Raw genomic sequence first — 26,951 nt, 5'->3', positions numbered from 1 at the left:
AAATGGCAGCAAGTTTAAAGGTGTCACACACTATCAATAATTTTAAGTCCACTAGGTAACAGTTCCCATTGTGACCTGCTGCAATACTTTTAAAGTCCTGAGCTTTTCTGAAAACACCAACGCCCTAACTGCAAACATCTTATTTTTTGTGGACCAGAAATTTTGCCTGATAGAACAGTGAAACTTCCATCTTATTATATTGCAACTCTGACACTGTGTATAAAATAAAAAATGTTTTCATACCTCAATATTATCTGATCCATAACATTGCACAGCCGCTTCTTCCGAGAGTCCAACACAACCATATTCCAAGGGAGTGAAAACTGTAGTAGGTACCTGCTTGTGAGGAAACAGAAAGTGGTACTGTTGAACCATATGCAGCAGCTGCTCGGCAGATCCAGGGGAGACTTGTGCCTGACTGGGAAGTGTAACTCTGTCGCACACATCTACTTCACCTACTGTCAAAGCTGGATTCCAGACGACAAAATGCAATTCCTTTAAAAATGCTTAAGAAAAAAAACAAACCATAAGATCTGGTTTTTATTATTGAAAAAAGAAGTAACGACTCACATTGTCATAGTCCATCAATTCTGAAGATTCACCAAAAAGACGCCGAGCCAGCAGTTTTCCTGCAGCTATTGCTGTGGGTGTTAATTCAGGACGGCCCTAAGAAGAGAACACAAAGCTTTGTTTTAACTAAGAGAAAAGCAGCATCCAAGGATTTCTCCTGGGATAACGGTCAGAGGAAGGCCAAATCTTTGGAATTCCAGCCTAGTAGCCAGGACTCCAAATGGAGACGGCAGCAGTAATTTCTGTCCAAATATGCTTTTAAGTCTCTGAGTGTAATATCTGTCTTGATGGGGAGGGAAACAAATGCCACGAATGAAGGTCCAAACCTTGTATCTTATCACATCACCCACCCCTTGAAAAGCAGAGGATATTCACATGCTGACCATTCGCTTCACCCTTTCTTTCCATAGTAAGTCATCAAGAAATTTCTCAGATGGTCTTTTTAAAGCAGGAGAAGCCTAGTATAAAGCAACAGTGTTTTTATAACATCAGACCTTTTTAAAAAAAGTTGTCTGACACATTTTTACAGAACACAGATGCAAAACGTAGCTATTTGTAGGCACTATTGCTGACTGCCTATGTTGGTCCTGGATGGGAGAGGGGGAACACTATCTTGCCAGCACTGCAGCCTATAGATTGTGTTGGTCCTAGGCTCAGGCTCTGGACTGGAGGGGCATGAAAAGGCAAGTGCTAACTTCCTGCAGGTGAGAAATGGAACGATAGCAGGATATGACCAGGACATGCTTCAGTTCAAGCCATGAGTCCTGGCTACTTTTTATATCCAAACAGGACTACGGAGTCTGCTAGAACCCGAATTTTGAGTGCTGCCACACCACCACTGGAGCATCAGAACTCCAGTGCTAGTTTTAAGGAAGCCAAAAGTTTTTGCAAATTGAAGGAAGGGATTTTCAGAGGAATTTGTTGAAGTCTGAGGAAAAACACTACATGTAAATTAATAAGATCTAACAAACTTCATAAATCTAGTAAAATACATTATTTAAGAGTTCATCCAAGACGTATCATCAAGATGCTTGTCTGAGATGAGGAAAGAGGTCACAAATCTAGGATAAATGATGTGGAGACATAAGAAAGCTGTTACTGAAAAATACCTTCATGGGACAACATGGAATGCTTTATAAAACGTGTGAAGTTTTGATTCTTAGAGGTCCCAACTAGATACAACACTTGTCATGCTCCTGCAAAGCCCCACTTGGAGGTTGTCATCCAATAAGCCCTCAAAAACAGTCTTCGGCAGAAAATAAAATAAGGATTCCCCACAACACACGTTCCAGTTTTCCAAACTTTTTGTTCATTATGCTAAAGTTCTTTAGCATTTATCGGAATCCATTCCTCTTTCCCAGCTTATCTTCTCTGTAGTTTGCTAGATAGATTCTGTACGTGGCATTAACTACCACTTACTTCAGTACACCTACCATATCAAGTATTTGCATATTAATATGCATTATTAATAACCGCTTAAAATTTCCATTGCAAAAAAACAAACTGAAACCTTATGTCTAACCTGATAACAGAAACTACAATTCTAATTGTTACTGAAGACTAACTTATTTTTCCCCATGACTCATGACAAATCACAAAACTGCAAGTCTACCCCTTTTTTCTGCCTAAGATCCATCAAATCATTGTTTTTCAAATGCAGCATTTTGACTTTCAAGTCTGTAGATGTCATTTACCAGATGAAATTTGTCATTTGTTTTTTCTTATACACATTTGCCTGAAACATGGCTGCCAATCATATCTGTAGCAGGAAATACAGATGTTGTTTTGGCATTCCAGAAATGAATAGAAGATTGGAACGAGAGATAAAATTGTGAAAGCACTGCCATGCATTCCATAAAACCCAACTAATTACTAAAACATCCAGGCAGATAAAGCCCAATTTCTCATAAACAATGACTTAAAGACCTTCCTTGGTAAATATTTGAAATGAACATTCACTTTGCAGTCATGTGTAGAACTACTCTGCTGATTATTATGGATATGAATTGTTCATAAGAATCCTCCAATGTATTATACATTTAAACGAGATGGCTCCTAAGAGAGTTTAAAAAGCTTTGAAGTAACGTGTATTTGTTTTAACACAACTCTTTTTGGTCTTATTTCTATTCAAAGCAACATACTGTACATTCCAACTTCTCTACACATCTTTGTTATAACACCCTTTGAAATATGACAGATGTATGACAGCATGACCATACGATAAACCTCCTTCTGAGAAAACTCCTATATAGCATGTGCCACGCTTTTCAACAAGACTACTACTGGAGGAAGAATTTTAACACAGAGAGTTTATATTAGAACTGGGGGTGGGGGTGTCAAACTAAAATTCCAGCTTGGCCTTCCTCATCCTGATTACAGAAGATGAGAATGCCTAAATGCAATTTCACCTGTCAGTTGAAAATAATATTTTGCCACAGCTTGCAAAACTTTTTTTGAGGGTAGACAAACTGGCTGACATCTGGAAGGCCTTTTTTCCCCTTTTCTCCAAAGGAACAACTTGGATAACATTAGGATTCCACTTGCCATACAAGGGTGCAACAAGACCCACGCACACATAGTTTCCCATTTGTGCCAGCTGGGTATGACTCCCAAACGAAAACAGCCATTCTGAACATAGCCGCAAACTAGCCTTTCCCCTCTCTCACTCCCCTCCTACCAGGGCACTGAATTAAAACAAAACAAAAAGTAGTCCCTGCTATTTGGTAGCAATTCAGTGCCTATTCGGCTGGCATGGTAAGGGAGGGAGCAGAAGGGCTTGAGAACTACTTGCAAAGGTATGAGCAACAGCACTTTCTAGTAGCAAAAAGACTCTGACGGGGAGAGAGCAGAGCAAAGAGAAATTGCGAGCAGGAACACTGGAGGGAAAAAAAAAAAAAAAAAAAATCTTATAAGCAATATTAGGGATCACTGATGCTTATTCACAGGAAACAAGATTCCCCTTCCTGTGCTCTTTTGGTAGGTCTTATCCAGAAAGCGTCCCACACCAAGCTCTACAGCTCTGCGGTTCTTAGCAGGATGCACTTAATTCCTCTGTGTGTATTCTTTGAGATGTGCACCAACACAGAACTTTCTTTCACTGCTGGTTCCCATGCCAATGAAATTTATTATCGCAATTGATTCTGCTTAAAAACCCACAAAATTAATTTCAGTATTCAAATAAATTAAACTTTGTTGCTTAGCAAGTGGAATTACATGGCTCACATTGTACTAGACTCAGATAAGATAATGGCAATAATTTCTTCTATCTTTAAACTCTATAAATGCATGAGTACTATACTGTGATTTCTTTAATACCCTATATTGAGCCCACATGCACATAAAAGCTTAAGAGAATATTCCTACAGAACACTGATTTAACTCTTCAGTTTTTCCCCAATTGTACACTGGATAAAGACAGCAACGCAGTTTTATACTGTAACACTTACATTTAGAAGTGTCTATTGAACAACTCAAGTTCAAAAATCTGCACTAATAAGGACAAAAGCAGGAAAAGGAAATCCAAGTTTTAACAACAAAATGAAAATGACAAATAAACGAAGACCTGATTTTTTAGATCCAGAGTAGGGAAGAAGAGAGCATCCTGCCTCCAACTTCATATTTCTTACTTAACTAAATCCTCAAAGGGCAGACGACAAAAAGTACACAAAAGGAAATTACTTGCCCAAAATAACACTGCAGATTGGCAGCAAAATGAGCAACAGAATCTAAGGCCCTGCCAGCATTGCCTCTAATAACTGCTTCTTGGATGAAATGAAAAAGAAAAGTTTGGAAAGCAGGAGGCCCAAGCAAGGCATGTGTCAGGGACAAGCAGGTGTAGGAGGTCACTGAGAGCAGGAAATACCCAGAGCAAGAGGTGACATGTACAGAGGGAACCTGGATGCGAAGTGAGAAGAAAGGAGAGAAACTGTACATAATCCCAAAGCTCCAAGTGACTGGACGGGACAGAGAAGCTGTGGAGAGTAAGAAAAAAAGGAGAAATAGCTGAGCAGGAAAGAGCTTTGACAGAGTTTAAAAGGAAATGGCAAGTCATTTGCATGAAGATGGAGACAGACAGGAAGAAACACATGTCTACATAGAGGGGAAGAGGTCAGGAATGGTCAGCAGATTTATGAGATTTAAGTGTCTCTGTCAGTTCCAGAGCCCAGTCAGAAATTTGCAGGACTATTCCCAAGACATTAAGTAACCTGTTACACGTCTTCAAAAACCCTGAGCATCTGTAGGGTTTATCAATCTGGGAGACCTTTAAAAGATTTTAAACATGGCAGAATGAGAAATCTTTTAAAGATCTCCCAGATTATACTATATATGGTCTTTGGATATTGCTACAGTTTTTAGATTTACCAGATTTATAAAACAGCTGCCTTCACTATATCAAACCCAATCTTGATAGGATGGCATGCGCTCGATTCCATTAAGTTCAACAACAGGTGAGAGAATTCTGCATCCTGCAGTGCTCAGCCTCTATAGTCTACACATTGCCCCCATGTTTCAGGAAGAGCAGGCAGCTGATGAAAACATCCTCCTGCAATGGTACAGTTCAGAATCCAGACAAACACTGTTTTTAATGAAGACAACATATTTGAAGATGCAGGAGATACTCTGAGTTCTTCTGTAAACTGAGAATTGAGGGACTGAAAGTATTTGAGTGCACTTTGATCAGGACAAGACATTCTGGCCATAGATAACTGAAGACGATCAATAGCACTACATTAAGACCACAAAATTCTGGTTTTGCATCTATAATAAGGAAATAATTTTGCTGAAGTTATAATGTCCCTTCCTTTAAAAAAACAAAACAAAACCACACTTCATGTTTATTTGGCATAATCATTCAGAAATTATGAACAGAAGTCAAATGCATTTAGAATTTGCAGCAATTTTTCGTATTCTAGAGGAAGATACTTTTGTCAGAAGCATTTTGTGCGAGGGAGCAGAAATGCTGTCTTGTGACCAGTCTCAATTAAACCCCAAAATACTAGAAATGGAATTATGGAACTAATCACGGTCATTCCCAGAAAGTGTATTTAACTCCAGAAGGTAAGAACTGCTTTCACTCAGCATTCACAGGCAATATGAAGTCATATGTCTGAAGTGATAAAAACATTATTAGAAAGATAACTGAAGTGATAAAGACATTATTATTAGCCTCTGACCAATGATGCATTCCCTGATAAACATCAGTAATAATCTCTAATGCTGAGATACTCCACAAGACCCATGTGAAGGCAATCACTGACCCAGGTGGCTGGCGTAAACACTACAGCTCCGCAACATGAAAAAGAGCAAAACACTAAGATACACGCTAGAGCATGACGACATCTGGGCACTGGTTATTAGTCAGGAACAAAGTCGGCTTCCTGTTATTGTAAAATAGTTTATGTAGACTCAGTACCTCTGTTATGTCTCCAACTGCATAAATGTGAGGAACAGAAGTAGCTTCGCTGGCATCAACAATGATCTTTCCAGTTTCAGAATTAGTTTTCACTCCAACTGTCTCCAAATTGAGAGTTTCAGTGTCAGGGGCTCGGCCTTAAGGAAAAAAAAAAAGAAATTAAAGTAAAAACTATTGGAAAATTTCATCAGTGTTCATTTAAAAAGCTGGCATCCTCCACTGTAGGTTCCCAAGAACTCTGTTCTATTTGATAGTCCAAGAAGAAACAGGGTAAAACTTACCGCACACTGAAAGAGCTGCAAGGGTGGGAAGTATGGGTATGGGTGTCTTCGTGAAAGGAGCTCTACTGTTATTGCCTTTGCTCAGACTATTTCAGAGAAAGTTATCCTTTAAAAATGTGCAGGACAACTCCCACTGCAAAAAGCGCAAACCTCACATGATTTAATATTTATTGCATACTCTAAATTCAGTTTCCTAACGCAGCCTGAATATACGTATAATAACTAAGCAACTTCTACACTGAAAATTTCTGATAAACATTAACTGAATGGGACTCAACAGCAGCAAACAGCCTGTTGTGCACACTTGTGGGTAAAAATAATGCTGTTCAATGTTCCTGAAGTCCTCTTTTCTTGTTATCTGATATGCTTATCTTAAAGCTTTTTTAGTTCCCTCAGCTTGGATGAAGAAGTTTACCAACTCAAGTCCTTAATGCTGAGCTATTTAGCTCAAGCTCTGTATTTGAGCTACTTCTGTAGAGTTCAGAAACATTATTCCTAGACTTTAGAAACACTATTTTAAATGGATTTAAAAACAAAAGAGGCAAATTCTACTGAGCCTAGATTTTATTTCTGCTTCCTTGATTTTAAATTCTCTCGTCTTTAAAAAAATATTTTTGTAGCGTTTTCTGCATAGAGTTACCACTTACACCACCAAAGTCTTGATAACATTACACTGAGCTTTTTCTAGAGTATCTAACAAAGCAATTCCTGACCCAGAAGTTGGAATCTTAAATCCTATCTCATTTTTCAAATGTATTCGAACGTTAAGAAGCATAGTGAAATTATCAGGTACTCCGAAAATTTGTAGGGACACACAGGATCACATAGAAAAGATTACCTGAATATATCCAAATGAAGGAAATTTTATAACATTGCATCCGTTTTTCGAGGCTATAAATGAATATGGCTGTACCTACATCGACATATATAGGTCTCCTTTGCGTGAGTCATGGGTTTGTGTTTGATGTTAATACAGAGCTACAGCAAAGCAAAACAAAAAGGGAAACGTGTTTCATGACAAAAACAAGCTCTTTGATGTTAATGTAGGAAATTATTAAACAAAAGGAAAACCTGGCTTGTCAGTACAGACCTAATTATATGTAAACATATGATTCACTGCTTTATACATCTGCCATATCGCCAGGCCCCCCAAACAATGTCACATCTGAATGCCTCTGTAAAGACTTCTGTGTATTAATTTCATCTGGTGAAACCAACACTTCCTCTGGGAGCACTGACTGAAGCTGTCGGCACTCGGCTATCTGTCTGTCTTCCCTTCTCTTGTCCCCATGGGACGTAGATCTGCTGTTCCTTCTCTGCCCCCTGCTCCCCAGTCCTGATGCTATCAGGCAACAAAAATAATAAACCTCCAGGACCTTATCTTGGCTCGGATGTGAAACAACTTCCTACCGTTGTATTTCTTTGTGTATTGAGAGTAAAGCCTGGATATTCTGCAAATGGACAACTAATGGGGTTTTCTAGTTTCCCCTCTTTCCTGCCAGGCAGAGCCAAGAGAAAGCTTAGCACGCAATGGCAGGCACTGAAAGAGGAAAAAAAGAAAAACTGTCAATAGAGTCATTTAAAGACCTGTGACAACAACAGCTGAGTTTATCAAATCTGCAGGATAACACTTAACCTTTCGATTCCAGTCTATTTTAACACACGTACAGCTTGGTATTAATAGCTAGGAGTTACAAAAAATGTGTCACTACTCAAAGCGAAATTTCTCTCCCAACTTTACTGCCTAAATATTACTTCTGAAAGCAAAAACAAAACTTTAAAATACTGAACTGAAGCTTTATTGGCCTTTAGCCCCACGCTGGCTCACCTCTATAAGCCAGAATTACACTTACTGCTCTTGCTTCACCTCGCATTCAGTAGCTTAGGTTCACGATTATCCAATGTGTCTTGCTAAGTTTTAAGGTCAAATTCAGGAAATTCTGATTTTTCCCAACATTCACATACCTGTATTATAGAACCAGTTCTCACTAGTATTGGATCAGGACAGTTGTTTCATACCCATAACTCCTAAGTTTTTTACATTTACAGTTTCAAGAAAGCATGAGCTTACAGCTTATTTCTAAGATCCAGAGGGCAATAAAACACTATACCAACCCCACCAGGCACGTGGCACAGAGATGGCCCCATCCCCCTGTCCCCCTCCTCCTAGAGCCAGCACATGTGCTTTTAGTTTGAAGATGTCCACTGCCCTGAAACTGGCCCACAACAAGGAGCATATGGTTGCTTAAGACACAAGATTAGATTTAGCTTTTATTCAAAACAGTAAGATATTATGCCTGACATCTATAAGAAAGGTGCCAATTCTAATCTGACCCGTAAAAAGGTTACCTGACTCCTGCACTTTTAATATCACATCATAATCTCATTTTTAATAGGCCCATACAATAACCACACACCTGGGAAAACCACACAGATCCCTGCTTTCAGGTCCTGCCCCCATTTGCTTTTAACTTTAAAAGAAAAAATAGCTTTTTTTTTTTTTTTTTTTTTTTGTAAAATCTAACTTGACTTCCTAAGGGGGCTGCCAGCCAGCCTAGCCCCAGAGTGACAAGAGACGGGTTACAGCACCCATCTCAGACACGTGCCAGGCTGGTTATACGATGATGGGGCACTTCCATGAGGGGCTCTGGGAATCCCACTCGCACCCAGAATAAGGTGAAGCAATATCAGGCTGCTGTGACCTTCAGGTGCAAGACCTTCAGCAGTGGAGACTGAAGCAACTAAACTGAGAAGAAACCATAGGAATAGGCATAGTCAAGTAAGTAGGGGCAGTAAATGAGTGATAGCATACTCTTGCACACAGTGAGATTTCCCAGGGTGATAAAGGTGCAGCTGACCGCAGAATTTTATAATGGGTCTCCTGCATTTTCTTCATCACAGAAGCTACAATGTCTGTTTGCCCCCCAGCATTTGAAAAATCCAAACTAGAGCCAACCAAGCATTTTATTATCAGGCATGATACTGCAGATGGACACTGTGAGGATACTGTAGGGTGACAGGATGGTTCTTCTGGCATAAAACTTAAGCCAAATGGTCTTCTCCACTTCTTCCCTACACATTGGCATGTGCACACATCACTTCATAACTTTACCCAATCCGATCTCAGTTTGACCTTAATCAAAATCTCATCTCTGTTCCTAGTCTTGGTACACCCTCTCTCATCTTGTTCTGGGTGCCTGATGCAGTCCCCCAATTAGTTTCAAGACCACTACCCTTTCCTCCTTCAAATCCCTCCTCAAAACCCACACAGTGTTCACTAAAACACAGACAGCTGATAATGGCTAATAAAGACCAATTCAGTGTAACTAACATTCACATTACGAGAAAATATTCGCTACAGTAAGAAAAACTAAGGCAAAAAAAGTTCAGAACCACATTGATAACAGCATACACCAATTTTACAAGGATGTTTTTAAACATATAATTCATTACTGATAAACTTTCAGCATGGCTGCCATAATTTGAAAATAACGTGACCCTTAATCAGCGCTAGGGCAGGAACTGGTTCTTTGCCAAGTCTGCTAAAATGCACTACCTCTTATAGCATTGGCTAGTAATAGTACACAGAAGAGTCATCTCAGCAGAAAGCTTGTGGCAGCCACGGTGCAATCAGTAAACACGCGGCCATCACCACCTTCTGTCCAGCTGAAGGTACCAGTGTCCGCAGACAAGTCACTTTGGTCCTACCCAAACAACAACAAGAATCTCCAAGTGAAATGTAACCAAATGAAAATGTTACAGCATGCGACAGACTTCTAACAACTCTGTTTTGTTCTCAAGGTCCTGTACAAGGTAAAGTGGGCTGGAAACACCTTCTGAGAAGAAAGCTACAGTTCACCTTTACATTAATTCTCGCACACTGAGCTTGCTGTAACCAAAGGTTTTGTACCACCTTAAGAGACAGCTCTGCAGCCTCAAAAACCAGCACCCAACCACCACTCCCAAGTGAGGTCATTGGCTTCAATCTCCTAGACACTTACGGGATAGGTGAACAGCATGTGTGTTCTGTAGAAAATGTCACAGTAATTATACTGGTTTCATCAAATGACCTTGCAGCATCTTCGACCATTTTGTTATTTGTTTATAACACCGTTCAGGTAAAGGCCAGCCATCACCTATCAACTCAAATAGCACCTCATAGTTCTGAATCCAAAACGTTCTCTCACACGCAGATTAGAGGCATAGCCTAGCATCTAACTTCTCCTCAACATGAAGAAGCGATTTTTGCAGTTACAAGCTGGTAAAGCAGCATAAAATAAGAGTTACACTCAAAGTTTATGGGTGGGTTAAACAAAAGAAGGAAAAAGTACCATCCAGGCCTCTTTCAAAGCAAACAAATTACCAGCACATTAAAAATAGCCCTGTTGAATGAAGTCTGACTGAATGTCATTAAAACTAGATATTGGGAAAAAACCTAGAAGCACTGGCTGATGTAATGGGAATGACAATTTTCATTAGGACCGCAGAAACCACATCTTACCAAGACAGTAATAAATTAAAATTAATGGGAAAGAGACACAGGAAGTTCAGAACAAAGACCCAGAGCCTCAGCAGACCACGTCACGTTAGCACTAACAGTTGTCTGAGATCAACCAAGGTGCGTTATTTTTCACTGAACAGTTCAAAGGTTAAGAACTGGACGGGAAGACTGTTCGCAAGACGGATCTAAAGCCCATCCCCATTTCTATAGGGGCTGGCCGAGATACACTCACAGGAGATCACAGCAGTATTTTACCATATGGGACTTTTCAAAGAAAATCTCCAAACAAAATTTCTGTTTTCTTAGTTAATCCAAACTGATTTGGTTGTAAGACTTGAAGAAAACTACTATTAAAAAAAAAGTTATGTACTTAACCCCTTCTTGATATTGAACGGCGAGGACTTACTTTACCGCACTACAAAATAAATCTGCCAAGCATCCCATCTGACACAAAGCCAATCTGCTTGGATAGCACGTGGCGTGCAACACCTGATACCTGTTCAGCTTTACACTGAGCTAGAGTTATAATTCCATTTTATAGCAAAGATGATATTATTTCAAAGACACGGTGGCTTTCCTCTAAGTTTATGAATGTGAAGGAACTTGAGAATGGTCGTTCCAAAGCTCTCATGAGGGAGAAAACTCTTTTTGCAAAGCCAAACTTAAACTCTGCTGCTGGCCATTGCTCCTTCTGTTAACAATTTACCGGCACGCTACCTCACTGCCTCTGTCAAACCAATCCCAGGAAATTTTGTAAAGAGCTGCTCAGTTTAATCATCAATTCAGTGTTGCTTCTCCACACTGTAAGACCCCATTAGATATGTAGCAACTCAATATCTTTTTTAAGCGCTTTGTGAATAATCCAATTCCAGTTACAGCAGTGATCTTTTGCAATCTATTGTAAATTCAAATGGAAATAGTATTCACTAATTCCTTTTACATATTAGCTGTGTTACAACTGCAGCATTCAATCCACAGGTTTCAGTCCTCCAACAGCCGAAACAAACCCACCCTACCAAGGCTGCTCTCCCGCAGCTCGGCAGTTGCAGCTGCTTATAAAGGTGCCAATCTCTGCCCTTCCCTTTGGGTGAAGGCCCTATGTTCAACCTGCCCATGCTCACGCTTACCATTGCTTTGTAGCTCAGGTATATTAGGTACCTAACATACAAAATTTTTGTGTGTCCTTAAGGGCAGGGGGAATACTATATAATATTAAAAGTTTATTGGTTCCATATTGAACAAAAAAAAATAACCTCAAAAGCTTATAATTTCAGGAGAATTCTCACAAAAGCAGAAGACCGAGCACTAGCAAAAACCAGAAGAACATTACAGGACTAGACAGGCAGAATCAAATAAAGGGCAAGAAAGAGTTATTTCACTGATCTGGAATATAACAGTATAGTCACCCAGCGAGGTAACAAAGACCCACAACAGTTACCTACAAAAGTTTTGGATTGAAACCTTTAAATTATATTAAAAGATACAAAAATGAGATTTATTTATTTTTGCCTCACATATTTTGCCTGGTTCAAAAAAGCTGCTAGGAAAGCAAAGAGAGCATTGGCTTATCCATACAAACAAAAAATTACACATTGCGAAAGATAAACAAAAATCTTCATAGAAACACAATGTAAGTGTTTTCCAAAGGGCCTACATTAAGAGATGATACCGTAGCTTACCGAACTCAAGTTATCCCATCGTCAGTAAATATTTTTAACGTTATTCATGAAATCCTACTAAAATTCCACAATGTGCTTAAAAAAAATTAAGGAAATGTCTACTATAATTCAGGCTACGATTAGTTAACAATAGCGGCTGCTTTTTAACTAGCTCTACAAGCTGCCTTTCTTCCATCAGTATTGTAACTGGCACATCTGCAGGCAGGAAATCCTCAGCACCACCAAGTTTCCCAGCCTATTATCTGAGACACCTGGTGTGGGTGTGTTGATACAGAGCAAAACAATGAATCATATCGACTGCACATCAATTAACCAGCTTTAACTGTTAATGTGTTTAATCCTTCAGGGTAGAGTGCCAATTTGAACACTTAAAAAAAAAAAAGTCAACACAAAAAACCCCAAACCCTCAAACTATTCATTTTGCAGTTTCTAAATACAGATTGTAAATCAAATCTATGACAAAAATTATAATACATGTAGTTCCTCTGTATCAAAATAGTGAGTGAAATCACATTACAACTGAGTTGCAATAGTATATCATGCAACCTTATACCATTATAATTAACAGTAAACCAAGATTTTTTTTTCTTATTATTTCAATTTAATAGCTCTTTTTTTCCATCTCTGACAGAAGTAAACAAATCGACTTGACATTTCACAGGAACGACTCCACCTCAGTAATACTTTCACCAGGAAGCTTGAGAAAAATCAAATACCACATTTAGAAATCCATTTTTTGGAAACATTTTCATATCACCTCGTGAATATTATTCTACAGTTTTCAGGATTGTTACATCTCCAGATAGTATGACCTTTTTTGCTCTTGACAAGCACTAGTGTCTTTGATTGGTTCTGGTGAGCATAACTCATTATTATAGGCTGTTTCCACAATTTGTAGAAGCCCACCACACTTACAGTAGAATAGTAAACACAGTAAGCAAAAGAAAACGTTTGTCACAACACACAACATTGGGCTATTAGGAAGAGACAAAGCTGATTTAACCAGCGGAACGGAACAAGAGGACACCGGGCAAAATACGAAATGCTGTAAATGATCTGTTCCTGTTTCTTTTAATGGATCTATTCTACGACCACAAGAATTTAACTTTAGCTATTATCAACAAATGAAAGAGTAGCGCTTCCCCACTACTCTGAAACAGTAATCTCAGATAAAAAGAATAGCATAAAAATGAAGTAGTTAAAGAAATTGCTAAAGCTGCCAGTGAAGCTGGTCATTCCTCTGCATCAAACCAGATTTCTTGGGCAGTAATCTTAAGACTATTGTTCACCAGGTATCATCTACTTGCCAAATATTACTACTACTTTTAGCCATCCATTATTTATCTAGAATTCCAGATATTCACAAAGCTTTACAAGCACAGAAGACAGGAGGTCTCCTATTCTGGTGGGCTCGTAGTCCATCTGAACAAATATAGCAACTGAGGGCCAAGTTCTAGCAGCAGCAAACGAGCAACTTGAGGAGGCAATGCAGAAAGGGTATTTTCATTCCTGTGGGCTGCAGCCTTGTACCATACATCATTTAGTGTGTTAATTCCTATAAGAAGTAACGTTTGACTCAAAGGAGGCAAAAACCAGAATTAATTCCCATTTCTGGTGATTATGCTCATAGCCGTTTTTCACAAAATTCTTTTAAACTGATTTACTCTGACTTAGGCATCGTATGTCAGCTCCAAGGGGTATGAGATACGAGAAAGATCCTAAACAGATTTTCGAAAAGCTCTGAAGTTCCAAGGTTCCCTGCAACAAGCTCGGATTTTTAGGGACAATTACTTCCCTTTTTCCAAATCAGATGATGGCTGCAGTAACAAACTTCAGCAGCATAATTTAGAAAAATTCCTAGAAGAAATGCTGCCTGTTGAATAGGATAAATAGGAACTTGCAGTGAACGGCTTCATGCATAAGTCAGGAGGGTGGACTTAGAGAAGATGACCTGCACGACAGGTGTTGCTGGAATTCATGCTCTCAGTAAACTTCAAATTCATTTTAAGTAAACTTGAAAATTCATGCTTCCTCTAGTAAACGTGAGGAAGACTAAGTGGTCTCCCATTTCTTGCAGCTCACGCAAAAGTAGTTACCACACATTTCTTCCATTCACTGCAACTTTCATGTGTTTTTAGACTGTAAGTGAAAAAGTCAGGCATGCAAGAAATGAATTAAAAAAAAAAAATCTATCAGTGTTTGGGTCACTAAATATTTAATGTAAAAAAAAAAAAAGGGTGTTTGGCCCCATACAACATGATAAGGGGACTTCATTTTCAGAATGGAAAGCACTGAAAATAAATGTTAAGATAATCAGGTTTACCTACTGCCCACATCACTGTGTTAAAGGAATCTGTTTCTTCCGTGCCCAGGTCAGTATTTTTCCAGGTGACTTGCAATCTGTTGCTCTCCAATTTTTCAACTTTGGTTGGGAAACATTTCTTTAAGAACTTCGTGCCATAAGATTCCATGTGCTCAGTTACTAAAGATGCCATTTGCTGTTGAGTAGGGGGAGAAAATATTGTTTATTCTTAGAGATCTGACCTTTTTAACGTAAAGCCCTCCTTCAGCCTTCTTCATGAAAATCCAGTAAATACACTGTGCATTTCAAACATTCTTTGTCACTTAGTTACTATGCATTCTCAACACACGATAATTTATTAAGCCACTATGACCTGCAACTCCATTCCAAGGGGCATCTACATCTGAATATTCAAATTATTTTTAAAAATGTAAAATAGTATACAAATAAAACAGTTGCTTTTAAATCATTTGCTGCTTATACAAAAATAGCATCTAGAGCTATTCCATTTAACATTACCATAATTACCATTTTCTGGCAGCTTGATGAGAATTAAATACTTTCATAAAGCTATGGAAAAAAAATATTTCCCTTTGCCATGACACCTGCCACTTCTCTGCAAGAACTATGAATCACTAAGGTTTCCTGGAAAGTTCTACTACAAAAAGGAAATAATACTTTTGTCTTAAGAGCCTGTTTGAAAAAATGCCACACCAGAGTCGAGTAGTAAAGTGTCACATTGACAGGTTTATCTAAAGATGTCATTGCTCTTGACTGCAGTAATTCTGGTTGCACTTTGTCAAAGAACATGTTTATTACTTCAAGGGTATTATCACAAAACCACTCACATAGAACAACTACATGCAAGCTCTCGGCTTACAAAAATTTATTTTCCAAGTTGATATTAACTAATACGAAGGCAACAGCAGGGATATATCTCTTTAGAAACATGACAGCTCGCTAGCCAGTTTCCATCAGACCCAATGTGGCTACAGGCTTAACACAGTTTTTATTTCTCTATTAATACTTTCTTAACTTTGAAGTGTCCATTGTGCTCTTCCTGCCTACAAAGGCTCATGTTCTTGGAGAAAGCCCTACTGAAGCGTTTTATGGAGTGCCACACACAGCCTCTTTACACTACTCCCTGCTTGCTCAGATCTCATGCTGTTACAGGTGTGGAGTTCTTCAGCAATGACTGCAAATCCCGAGACACATTCTTATACGATGTTTTGCAAACTCTGGTACACATACCACGAGTTTTAAGGAAGCCACTTCAAAGTGGCTGGCATGCAACCAGGAGCTGCCACTACCTGCAGCAGTACTTGTCACTGCTGCTTCTAACAGCAACGCTCCCTCCTCAAAAACTGTGCTGTTACTTGTGAAAGTACTTTTCCTACACAGTGTACGTGCAAAGAAGCTCTTAAAAACAAGCCCATAGTTCTATCACTCTTTCACCAACTTTGGCCTGTAAGTATTTTGCACTATTGCAATTAATCATTAAAAAAAAAATCCTAATTCATGACACCAGGAATAATTAAGTTAATGTGCATTCATTCCCATTCAGAGAACACTATTTTCAAGTGATTAACACGACACACTCTTAATTCTTAAGACTGACATTTTACAAAGTTATTTGCCTGAGAAAAAAAATTGTTGGAAACTTGAAAGAAAACGTTCACTGGACATGTGAGTGACACCCCAAAACTCTCTCGCTGTTTTAAAAACACTACAGAAATTTTTCCTTCAAAGTAGTGATAGCATCAAAATCTTGCAGGGACAGAAGATTCACAATCACCCTTAACGTGCCCTCCCTACAGCTCTAGTGACCAAAAGGACTACCAGGCTACCAAAGAGATCATCTCACCTGCAGAACAGAGGCGACAAACTCACATCATGTAACACCTTCACTGGATCCCGTAACTTGTCTTTAACCTAAACCTGCTATACTACCTTCTAGTGCTTCTTTAAGCAGTTATACTTCTGACACGGATCCTATATAAGACCTTTTCTTGTTGTTGTTGTCTTGTTTTGTTGTCATTTCTAATTGCTTTTAACCTCTTCATACAGGAATGGGTTTCTGGCCAAAACTGTTTTCTGTTTTGTCAGCACAGTCACGACCACTTACACTTCTAATTGAAAGTCTTTGCTTTTAATTTTCTCCACCTTAGGATTGATAGCTCCACTGAAATCACTATATAATGGGTTTTTTTACCTAGTTATAACCGTCACTGTTTTGAAAGTGGTAAGGTCAAGATTTCTGATTCCTACAAACCTTCAGCTTAGTGATGTATTTATATTCATCATAATGAACTCCACATTGAATTGTTCCATATTAAGTCAAATAATTTATTTTAAAAAGAATTATTCCTAACTCCTAGAAATTCAGGACTATTTTAAAGGGATTGTCTAATGTTTTTAGCAGTGGCATAAATCCCTGCCCTGCTTCCTAACCTTCTCAATCTTGTTTTCAATTAAGCAGGAGTTAAAAAAAAAGATTTACTTTTCTGAGTACGGTATCAAGAGCTAGTATTTATTTAGTTTCTCTTCAGAAAGCACATACTAGCAAGTGTTTGGAGAAGCCAAAACCACTTTTTCTGTAGGAGACAAAAATAATAAAATACACTTTTAAATACATTTGATATATAAGGAGACATAAGATACACTGTACTCACCTGATCAAACCCGCGAAGTGGGATACTTCTCATCATGACTGTAGTGTCCAACCCAAGGCCTGTTAGAAAACCAGCACACTCAAGTGAAACATCTGGTGAAGCATCAGTTAAGGAAATATAAACAATAATTCCATATAAATGCAATATAAAAGGGTGGTACACAAGTGAGCTTTTTACCTAGAGTTATTAAGTTCTCCTCGCACAGACAACATCTTTATTTTGCTTTTGTTGCTTAGAATAAAACTCCAAAGCCTGAGAATATTTTCCTCATAGATAACATTGTTTTTAAGATCCTGAGAATTTATCCTCAGCTGACCTTAATTCCCATGATGCTACTGCACAGAAAACTATTACTATTCTATTAGCAACTCAACTGCAGGGCACGAGCAAAGGAATTCTGAAAACAGCTTTCATAGGAAAGATAGCAATGCTGCTTATAATCACAAATCATCACGGCTTTTTCAAAGGATACAGCTGGCTCCAACAACCAACCTGTTACATAAAAAGAAACAAAGAATAAAGCAATCAAATGAGCTTGTGCTTATTTCTGCACAACCAAAAAATTATCTTCTGAAGTATGCGTAGTTACAAAATTACAGGTTTGAGGAGTTGATTTGATGTTGTTAGATGGGAAGAAAGAGTGTGGCTTGTGAGCTCCAACAAAGACAACTCTACTACATGTAGGCTTATTTTATTAACAGGATAAAAAAAAAAAACGAACAGGCTTATAAGACATAAGGAATTGTTTTTATAGTGTAAAGAGACATTTAAGCACATACTCTGAAAGACAAAGTGAAGAAAGCCATTAAAAACTCAAGAGGAACTATCAAGGTTAAGAGGCATCACAAATATTTCAATTGTGTTCTGTGGTGTACCTCTGTGGAACTGCCAGGTTTTTCCCCTCGGTGCCTGTTCCTACTGATGCCTCATCTTTACAGGGCTTCTCAGCACCGCTGCCTCCGAGGCAGTAGGCAACATATAAACAGACATGCAGCGGTCTTGTCAGAACTCAAGTATACCTCAAAATTTCCAGAGGTATCTTAATTACTAAGATTTTATTAATTGCTGAATTTCATTTTGATTTATAACCATCTGCTTTTTAATCACCTTATTTTACCAAATGCCAAATATTTGCCCTTCCTGTCTTCAAGTTTGTGTATGCGGCGATAGAAAAGCCGTGTAATCAGTTTACCCAGACTACTATTTACAAAATACATGCATTTTAGACCTTAAATAAAAGTCCAGCTCCTGTCTCTCCCCATATTTCACATCCTTTCAACCAAGAATATCACTAAAGTTGTCCATCAACACTTTTAATTGATGAGTTGCATCAGCTCTCCGGCACAGCGGTTCCCAGGCCTGTCCCCAGGTGCCCTACGCACTGCAGCAGCCCCTCTCTCTTCTCCCCACATCCCCAGTTCCCCACGCCTGCTGGGCACACAAGAGGCAGAGCCTCACTCACTCTTCCAGAGAGAAAAATGGGTCCAACCAGTCAGTCCCTGCCACTCGCTGCTGCACAGGCTGCACCCACGTCCCTTTGCTGCTCAGGTGTTACACAGACTTGTGAAAACCTCACAGTTTGGAGATACATTCCACATAGTATTTACACTTACAACAAAGTCTTTTGTTAAGTTTTTGAATTAGGGTAAAAAATGCATCATTAGGGATGAAAATTTCTCTTTACTATGAGGACAGTGGAGAATGTTAGGCTCTTTCTGACTGTGATTTTCATCTCTGGAAATAGATGCTGTATAAAAGACTTTCATGCCCATGCTTTATGAAGAACTTTTCATCAAAAAAACCCAGCAACACGAAACCACAACACTAGGAACCCACCTGAATATTTGTAACTTATATTGAGCATTTTTTTCTAAAGCAGGTCTCTCATACTGACATATTAAAAAGTTAAATAACTTTGGATTTTTGGGTGTGGAAGAAGCAGTTTGCTAATTGTATTTTGGAAAGCTAGAAGTTTTAGAAATTCACTTGAATTTAGAAATTTACTTTAAAACTCAAAATACAAACTCACATAATCACAGAGTTTTAATAGGTTATTTAAAGTTAGGAGGATAAGCAAGGAAGCATACGCATTATAAGCCTAAGTCACAGAACTGTATCATATTCTTTTACCCATATCCAACCTTGTTTGACTGTTTTGAGGAAGACAAGTTTTAGCAACACAAATGGCAATGCCAGCAGACCGAACAGTTGCACGGAAAGACCCTTCCCCTCAGCCGCTGTGCTTCCATTAATTCAAAAAACTCTAAGCAATGAAACAAAACTATTTTGACAAAACATGCTCCAAACAGGTGAAAATTCAAAGTAGTCAGATCACAGAAAGGAACACATCTGAAATATCAGCCTGTGGCCTACACACCCCACACTTTGCTCAATTCCTGGCTGAAGTGGCACACACTGTTATGGTGCTTCACAAAGTAAACATAAACCCTCAAATCCATGGAGAAACACACTGAAGGCTAACACAAAGTGGTGCAGGCATTGCAGTCTCCATATAAAGAGGTATCATTCATCAATTTTTAATTAAAATTTACAAAGCAATGATCCTCCCTCCACCCTGTTACCAGGAAAACTACTGGCATACACACTTACAAAGACAGAAATGTGTTTAATAGAAGGACATCAAGAACCTTAGAAAATATTTTATATGTGAACACGTATGGCAACTAAACCCAAATGTTAGAGACATGATGGAGCTCCGCAGACAGCAAATTTGGCTTCTCTTTTTGGCCCTGTCACTGACTAGCCACATACACCTAGGAAAGTTATTCTTCCCCAATACTGCGAGAGAAACAAGTCCAATACTTGGAAAGCTCTTCATACACAGCCTGTCCTATACGAAGAGAGCAGACCAAAAATAATAGATGAAACTCTGGCTTGTGGCCTATGCCTTACCCTGCACCATCTCCTAGTTCTAACAGAGATGCTTTAAAACTTCTGAAAAGTGTAGAATGGGGGCTGCTGCTCCATAAGCCCCAGGGACTGCAGAGCCAGTACAACACGTGTTTTCTCACAAAAGACCCTAGATAACATCTATCTATCCTATAATAAAAACATATAACTTCTGAAGGTGTACAAAGAACAGGCTGAGCTAGAGAGATTAAAATCTGCTAGTCTGGGGTTTATGTTTGGCAAACAATTTAACACAGTGGGAAATAAATTTTTCCAGCATTAGGGCATCTGATTCATCTGTGAATGGATGATCACCCCCTCTTTCAGCACATAGCTCCTGGGAAGCGCTGCAAAACGCCACACACTGCCCATAAAGAAGTATCCACTGGAGATTCACAGTGAATAGAACAAGAATATCTCTAATTTAGGCATATGTTTGCTCTTCTTTTTCATTAGAGCAAAAATCAATGCCAGCTGGCACTCGTTCACAGCATCAGCAGCACATTATTCACAATTTCTTCTACAAACTAGAGGGCTCCTGGCCATTGTCAGTGTCTAATAGAAAAGTTAAGAAAGCAGGACTTAACCTCCTTCACACCTGCTCAATCTCTCACTCATTCTGAACATATTTCAAGGCACATTTTCTAATTCACTCTGCCAAAACCCTTCATCTCAGTAGCGAGAATGTCTTCACAGTGTTTGTATATTTTTTTGTTTTTTTAATATGAATAACTGTAGGACTGACAGTTCTATAACCCCCCAGGCATGTAATTTGTAGCTGAGATATGTACATTCGGAGGGGGAGAAAAGAAAGAATAAGTACAACACAGCTCAGACTAAAAACAAAAGGTGTTAAACTGAACCTTGGGAATATTTGTAATAGAAACAAATCCGACAGAAACAAACCTTTAACAACTCCCTCCTTCATTTGCTAGGACACAGCCTGATAAAGCACAGAAATGCTACTGTAGCCCCTGCAGGCTTATTTTGACTAAATCTCAGGAATGCAACATATAAACAGTAGGCTCCCACATTACACTGTTACAACTTGCATTAGCAGCAACTGGACAAAAGCCACATTTTCACAGAAACATCTTAACAGGGATAAATCTTATGTTTAGTTTTTCGGGGGGGTTCATGTTGGGGTTTTTTTTGTTTTTCTTTTTTCAGAAAAAAAAAAACAAAAAACAACCAACCACTCAGTTTCCTCACATAAATCATGCTCTTAAAATTCAAGAGGTGACTGATATATTGCAAACAACAGCAAATTTACTTTCCTTTTTAAACTGTACCAAGGAGCCTTGTTTACCTATTTGATATTTAGCTTAACACACTGCATTTTTTATATTAGAAAGTCACAGCCACAAATGGCAGCTCTGTTTTCTTTCAAACACCACTATTATAGTTTCAAGTCTTTTTTTCTTATATATACACTTTGCTTCTTCTAGAATTGCTCAACAGCGAGAAGAAAAAAAATAGTATTATCTGACTTTCATGCTAGCAAATGTGCATTTCCTATCACAATTAATTGCATCAGGAAATTGCTCTGTAGTGCAATGTTGACTCAGAATGTTATTGTGCTATGTGCTGCATTTTAGTATTTCCATTTAAAACAATTTTTTAATATTTCAGTTAAACAATAGCTCCCAAAGGATAAGAAGAGGCAAAAGTAACTCAATTTTCTCATCATATTTTATTTTGTTATCAAAATTGACAATACTTAAGAAAACGTAAAATTATGTTGGAGCTTCTTTCCTAATTGAAGAGCAATTTCACATACACCCTTAGCAAATACGGACAGTAGAGCCTTCACTTAAGTTTATGCTGCCCTCTTGTGACTTCCGTGTATAATTGCTCCAGCAAACAAGTCACCTTCACCTAAGACGGTGAAAATTCATATTTAATTTGATTTTAGAAGGGAATTTCATAAGAGAGGGAGGGAGAGAAATCTATTAGTTACTAATAAAGACTGGTCGTGTGATGTTGGTGCATAGCAGAACAAATTCTCAGAAGGAAAACAGAAGGACAGAAAAAACAGTGTGTTAAAGCCAATTTTGAACATTTTTCACCTTGCCATAAAGAAGAAGTACAAAAGCCAGCAGCTGTTAAAGCCATGGTAAGGTAACTTACGTTTTTCCAGGAGATTCTTTTAACCAGAACAGATCATCACTTGTGATACCATACTCCAGCGCACCTGCAATCTGTGATCACACAGGTAAGATCTTGAATCTACAATCCAAGTCCTGGCAGCAAAAAAAAACTAACAGCGACTTGGGCTGTATTAGCTGAAGTACAGCCAGTAGGTCAAGGGAGTTATATATCTGGGTTTGCCCAGATATGTCATCAAGTCTTCGTCTTTGGAGATTTTCAAAACCTGACTGCAAAAAGCCCTGAGCGACATGATCTGACCTCACAGCTGACTCGATAGCTGACCACAACCTAAGGAGGTTGAACTACATGACCTCTAGACATCCCTTCCAACCTGAATTATCCCACAGCTTTAAGCAACATCAACATACTAAACTGATGCAAATTATTTTCTATGGAAATGTTTTTCTGAAAGGCCTGTACTTTCTATAAAAGACAATTTTTCACATGACACAAGTATAAACATCTCTCATATGTTACTTTGTATTTACATTTTTATCCTCCAAACATTCATTATTATCTGCAACAAAACCAGTAAAGCCATTGAGTTGTTAGATATCCAGCGTAACTTACATGTGTAGGGTATTTTGGTCTTCCTCCAGTAGCAATGACAATATTTTCTGCAGTAACAACAGTCTACAAACAAAAATACAAAATCAAAATCAAGCATTACATGCAGGAGTTTCTCCTACACATTCTCTATCAGGTTTTGTTTTAATATTAAGCTTACAATTGTTCCTATATTGGACAAGATTATGATGACTACTTGGAAGCAACAGTTGTTCACAAATGGGAGCTTTTTAAAATCAATTTTTACTTAGGACAAAACATACAGAGATCACAGCAAGTGAATTCCGTCTCTAAGGCCTGGAGTTACGACTACCTCAGAAGTGGCATGTTTTTAGAAAATGCTAGGCATCTACCCCAAAAACTTTTTGCTCTCTCAAGCTGACATTAACCAGTAACATCATATAATTACCCTCAAAAAGGTGTTAAAAATGCATGTTCAGTCTTTTCTTATATTTGCATACATGGCCACCATTCTGTTATGTGACCCAGTTGCTTGAGGCTGTGCATTCTGTACAATTGCCTCTTATACACAATTTTGTATTAGAAAGCTTATCACCCTTACAATTTATTTGAAGGAGGAAAACATCTCAGACTGATCTAATACTCAGAGCAATAAGGAGGTGGTGGTCCCCGCTACAGATCTGTAAGCATTTATCAAAGCAGTGTGACTCTAACACAAAAAAAAATAAAAATCTTTTGTCTCAGCATTTCCATCTGCAGAGAAAAGTTAATGGCATCTAAGTGACAGCTTAGAGGCTAGGGACTCTGGAGGGAACAGTCAAGTTCATAAACATCTTCTCTAGGTGGAAAATGTAAATATCAGTCATCAAAACAATACTGAATAACTAAAGCAATTTGCAAAGGTACAATCTAGCTCCCAGTTGACCTGAAAACCAACACATGAGGACCTGGAATGTTTGACGTGAATGATATTGCAGAAATCAGCACTGCAGCTCACCTCTTTACCTGCTTTTGTTAAACCACAGATTGTATGCGGATCAGAAAAACTCCCTTTCATGTTGAAATATTTCACCTTCCTGTTTAGAAGAAAACAGCAACATAAAGGCACACTTAATGAAGAACAGAAATGAAATACAATCAGCTACTTTTTCCATATCTGAAGTGCTAAAAAGGATAGCAAACAGGCATAGAAAAGTAAAAGGAAGACAGCATCTCATTTCATATGATTGTTTGCAGCTCTGTCACATAATTTAAGCCACTTAATTCTTGTGTCACAGTTAACTCCTCTATACAGCAGAGTACCTAACCTTGTAACATGCTCTGGGATCAACCTATTGACTTCTTCAAATGATACTTTTTCCACTAGCGATAGTAACGTTATAGATAATAATAGTAATGCTAATACAATGCCCGTTTGAGAGCATGCAAAAGCAACTCAGCAGGAGTCACAAGACAACCTGTCAAATTATCTATTAATATAATTTCCCTGTAAAAGGAACTGCATGCAGAAAAACTTGGAACCATTTCCGCACTGTAAGCAAAAAAATCAGCTGCTCTAGTAAAGTGTTATCTGTGGGCTTGTATGGCATATAAATTTTGGTGGACGAGCTTGAAATTATCTTTAGAAACCCTAACTACTTCATATTAATGCAAAACCTCTCCAGATTAAAGAGAGCACTCCCTGATCTCTACACTGTTTGAAAACTTTCACATATGGTCACTTTCAACCACTATTTCCCAGAAAAGAAAAGGAAGGAGAAAAAAACCCCAAATCACTTACATTAGCAAAGGCACTTACAGTCCCGAGCAGAAAAGACTTACAAACTCAAAATACTATCTCTAATGAGAAACTCCAAAGGCAATTCAGCAATTCTACAAGGAGAGGAGCAGCTCCTGGACTATGGGAAGTAAGATGAACTTCAAAGTCTTATTTACTTGTCTTGTAGTTGCACTCTGTGTCCCCAGTTCAAGGATTTCACATAATTCTGAACAGCCTGTGCCATCACAGACCTATCACAAAACAAGAAACTGAGCATGATGTCGTCACATTACAAATTCAGATTACGAAACTCAAAGATACAGGCGATTGCTAGAAATTAGGAATGTTCTACAATACTGGTTTTTTTTTATAGAAGTAAATTATCAAGTTCAAATCAACATAATATCTGCCCTGATAAACCAGTAAATACAGTTGTCTGTTTTAAACAAGGAGCAGTCTAAAAAGCTTCATGCGTAATTCCCTTCCCTAACTGTCCCCAAATAAGCACCAACTGGGAAAAGTTGTCATGCATTTGCAGCACAAAGGAGTGGATGTGGGCAATAATCCTTACCAGGTATGATGAACAGGTTGGGCTATATTCCAGCCATAGTGTTGGGCATCTTTAAGGGCACTCCCTAAAAGGGCTGCTTGATGCATAAGCTTTTTAGGAATGCAGCCAACATTCACACAAGTTCCACCAAGTCCCCATTTGGTTCCTTGTGAAAAAAAAAGAAAAAAAAGAAAGTAAATTCTTGGGTTAGTGTAACCATGCAATTGGGTTATTTAGAGAATTAGGTTGTTCATGCAATTAGTTAAAAACTTTTGAAACAGCACACAGTTCACTATCTCCTACAGATCAGTTTCTAACTCTAATTTTGTTCATTTGTTTTGATGAAAACCATCTCTATATACTTTTTTTCTAAAATTCAAACCATCTCAAGACATTTCTCAGAGCTCTGAAGATCGTTACTTCACATTCACATTTGCTTATTTGCAGTTGCAGATCTTATTTTACATATTGTACATGAAGTGTCACAAGATGATGCAATTCATAATTTTTAGAAATTGTGTCATCTTGACAGACAAAATATTCTCATATATTTAAGTCCAAAGTCTACAACAAATGGTAGCATCAAACATCGCTAACAACCTTAATGCGCAGAGGAAGCAGGCAGAGCTGGGAATGAGCAGTAGAGCAAGCTGGGCTTAAGGACTTCTGCTACAAGCAAAGCAGGCAGGTGGCTTTGGCCACTTTGCTGCCTGGAGCGATCGGCTCACCTAGGCAACCGTTTTATACACATGTCCAAATATTAGCCTCGTATTTCTCTTCCATACCTTGTGGAGAAGGTTCCACATAATCCAGAACAGCTACTTTCCTTCCAAACTGAGCAGCTTTAAACAAAAAGCAAAACAAAGTATTTAGAGGAGGGAGAAACACACAAACGTAAGCATTTTTAATGGCACAGGTATAAAGAGTACAGGAGATGACAGCTGGTGGTTTTTACTGTCTAAGTCCAGATGCCAGACTAGACACTCAGGCTGCATAGGTCATCAGCAGATTCTCCAGAAGGCACTTAATAACCCAGACTAGAGCCTCCAGCTTCCACCAACCCTAAAACTGCAGTTTGACCCCAAATGAGAGGTTTAAGAACCCTGTGTGTTGTTGAGCACGTTCCATTGAGTTACAAAGGGGGCAAGGTTCCCTGCAGCAGTTACGCAGTTCTTGGAAATAGTCGGAAGGGACTGTTGTTTTAACACATAAATAAACGGTAAAATTGAAAAAATACAGTATCTATGAAAGCACTCAGAGCATTTTACATTAACAGTGAAATAAAAGCTTATTAAATTTTCCCATCATGAAAGAAGAAATATTTTTTAAAAGGTGAATAGGAAAGCCAAACAAGATCACCCCACCCGAGGGTGTGAACTAATTTGCAGATTGACTGTATGGAGCTGAGTTAATGATTTATGTGCAGGGACTAAAGTATACTATGTTTCTTAAAAAGCTTTAGCATTATCAGTAATACTTCTTGTAGTTTCCATAAACACCACTTAAGCTAAACAAAACTTTTGTTAGTTATTTATACATACCAACCTTCTTTTGCACAAGCAAGGCCCCCAGACCCTCCACCGATTACCAGAAGATCATACTCATTCTTTCCTGTGAAAAGGACGTGAAAAAAGA

The 26,951-nt window shown here is 38.4% G+C and overlaps 1 protein-coding gene across 4 annotated transcripts in view; it reads right to left on the bottom strand.

The window, feature by feature from the left end:
- The window catches only part of TXNRD2 (thioredoxin reductase 2), a 36,998-nt gene that overhangs the window by 8,447 nt on the left and 1,600 nt on the right, over positions 1 to 26,951 (bottom strand). Inside the window, exons 2-14 of one of the 4 annotated variants that reach the window (XM_074606720.1) lie at positions 26,862 to 26,927; positions 26,102 to 26,158; positions 25,338 to 25,482; positions 24,943 to 25,035; positions 24,005 to 24,083; positions 23,050 to 23,112; positions 22,459 to 22,529; positions 17,891 to 17,910; positions 17,419 to 17,510; positions 14,768 to 14,942; positions 5,984 to 6,120; positions 571 to 666; positions 244 to 339 (exon numbers count right to left, since the gene is read on the bottom strand). In XM_074606720.1, the coding sequence (XP_074462821.1) occupies positions 244 to 339; positions 571 to 666; positions 5,984 to 6,120; positions 14,768 to 14,942; positions 17,419 to 17,510; positions 17,891 to 17,910; positions 22,459 to 22,529; positions 23,050 to 23,112; positions 24,005 to 24,083; positions 24,943 to 25,035; positions 25,338 to 25,482; positions 26,102 to 26,158; positions 26,862 to 26,927 (1,190 nt within the window). The remainder of the gene's footprint in view (positions 1 to 243; positions 340 to 570; positions 667 to 5,983; positions 6,121 to 14,767; positions 14,943 to 17,418; positions 17,511 to 17,890; positions 17,911 to 22,458; positions 22,530 to 23,049; positions 23,113 to 24,004; positions 24,084 to 24,942; positions 25,036 to 25,337; positions 25,483 to 26,101; positions 26,159 to 26,861; positions 26,928 to 26,951) is intronic. The other 3 variants (XM_074606721.1, XM_074606722.1, XM_074606723.1) reach the window with 3 other exon arrangements.

Source organism: Larus michahellis, chromosome 13 (assembly GCF_964199755.1).
Source record: "Larus michahellis chromosome 13, bLarMic1.1, whole genome shotgun sequence".
Taxonomy (NCBI): Eukaryota; Metazoa; Chordata; class Aves; order Charadriiformes; family Laridae; genus Larus; species Larus michahellis.
The sequence above is the reverse complement of the archived record's forward strand: the minus strand, read 5'-3'. Positions and strand labels throughout refer to the sequence as shown.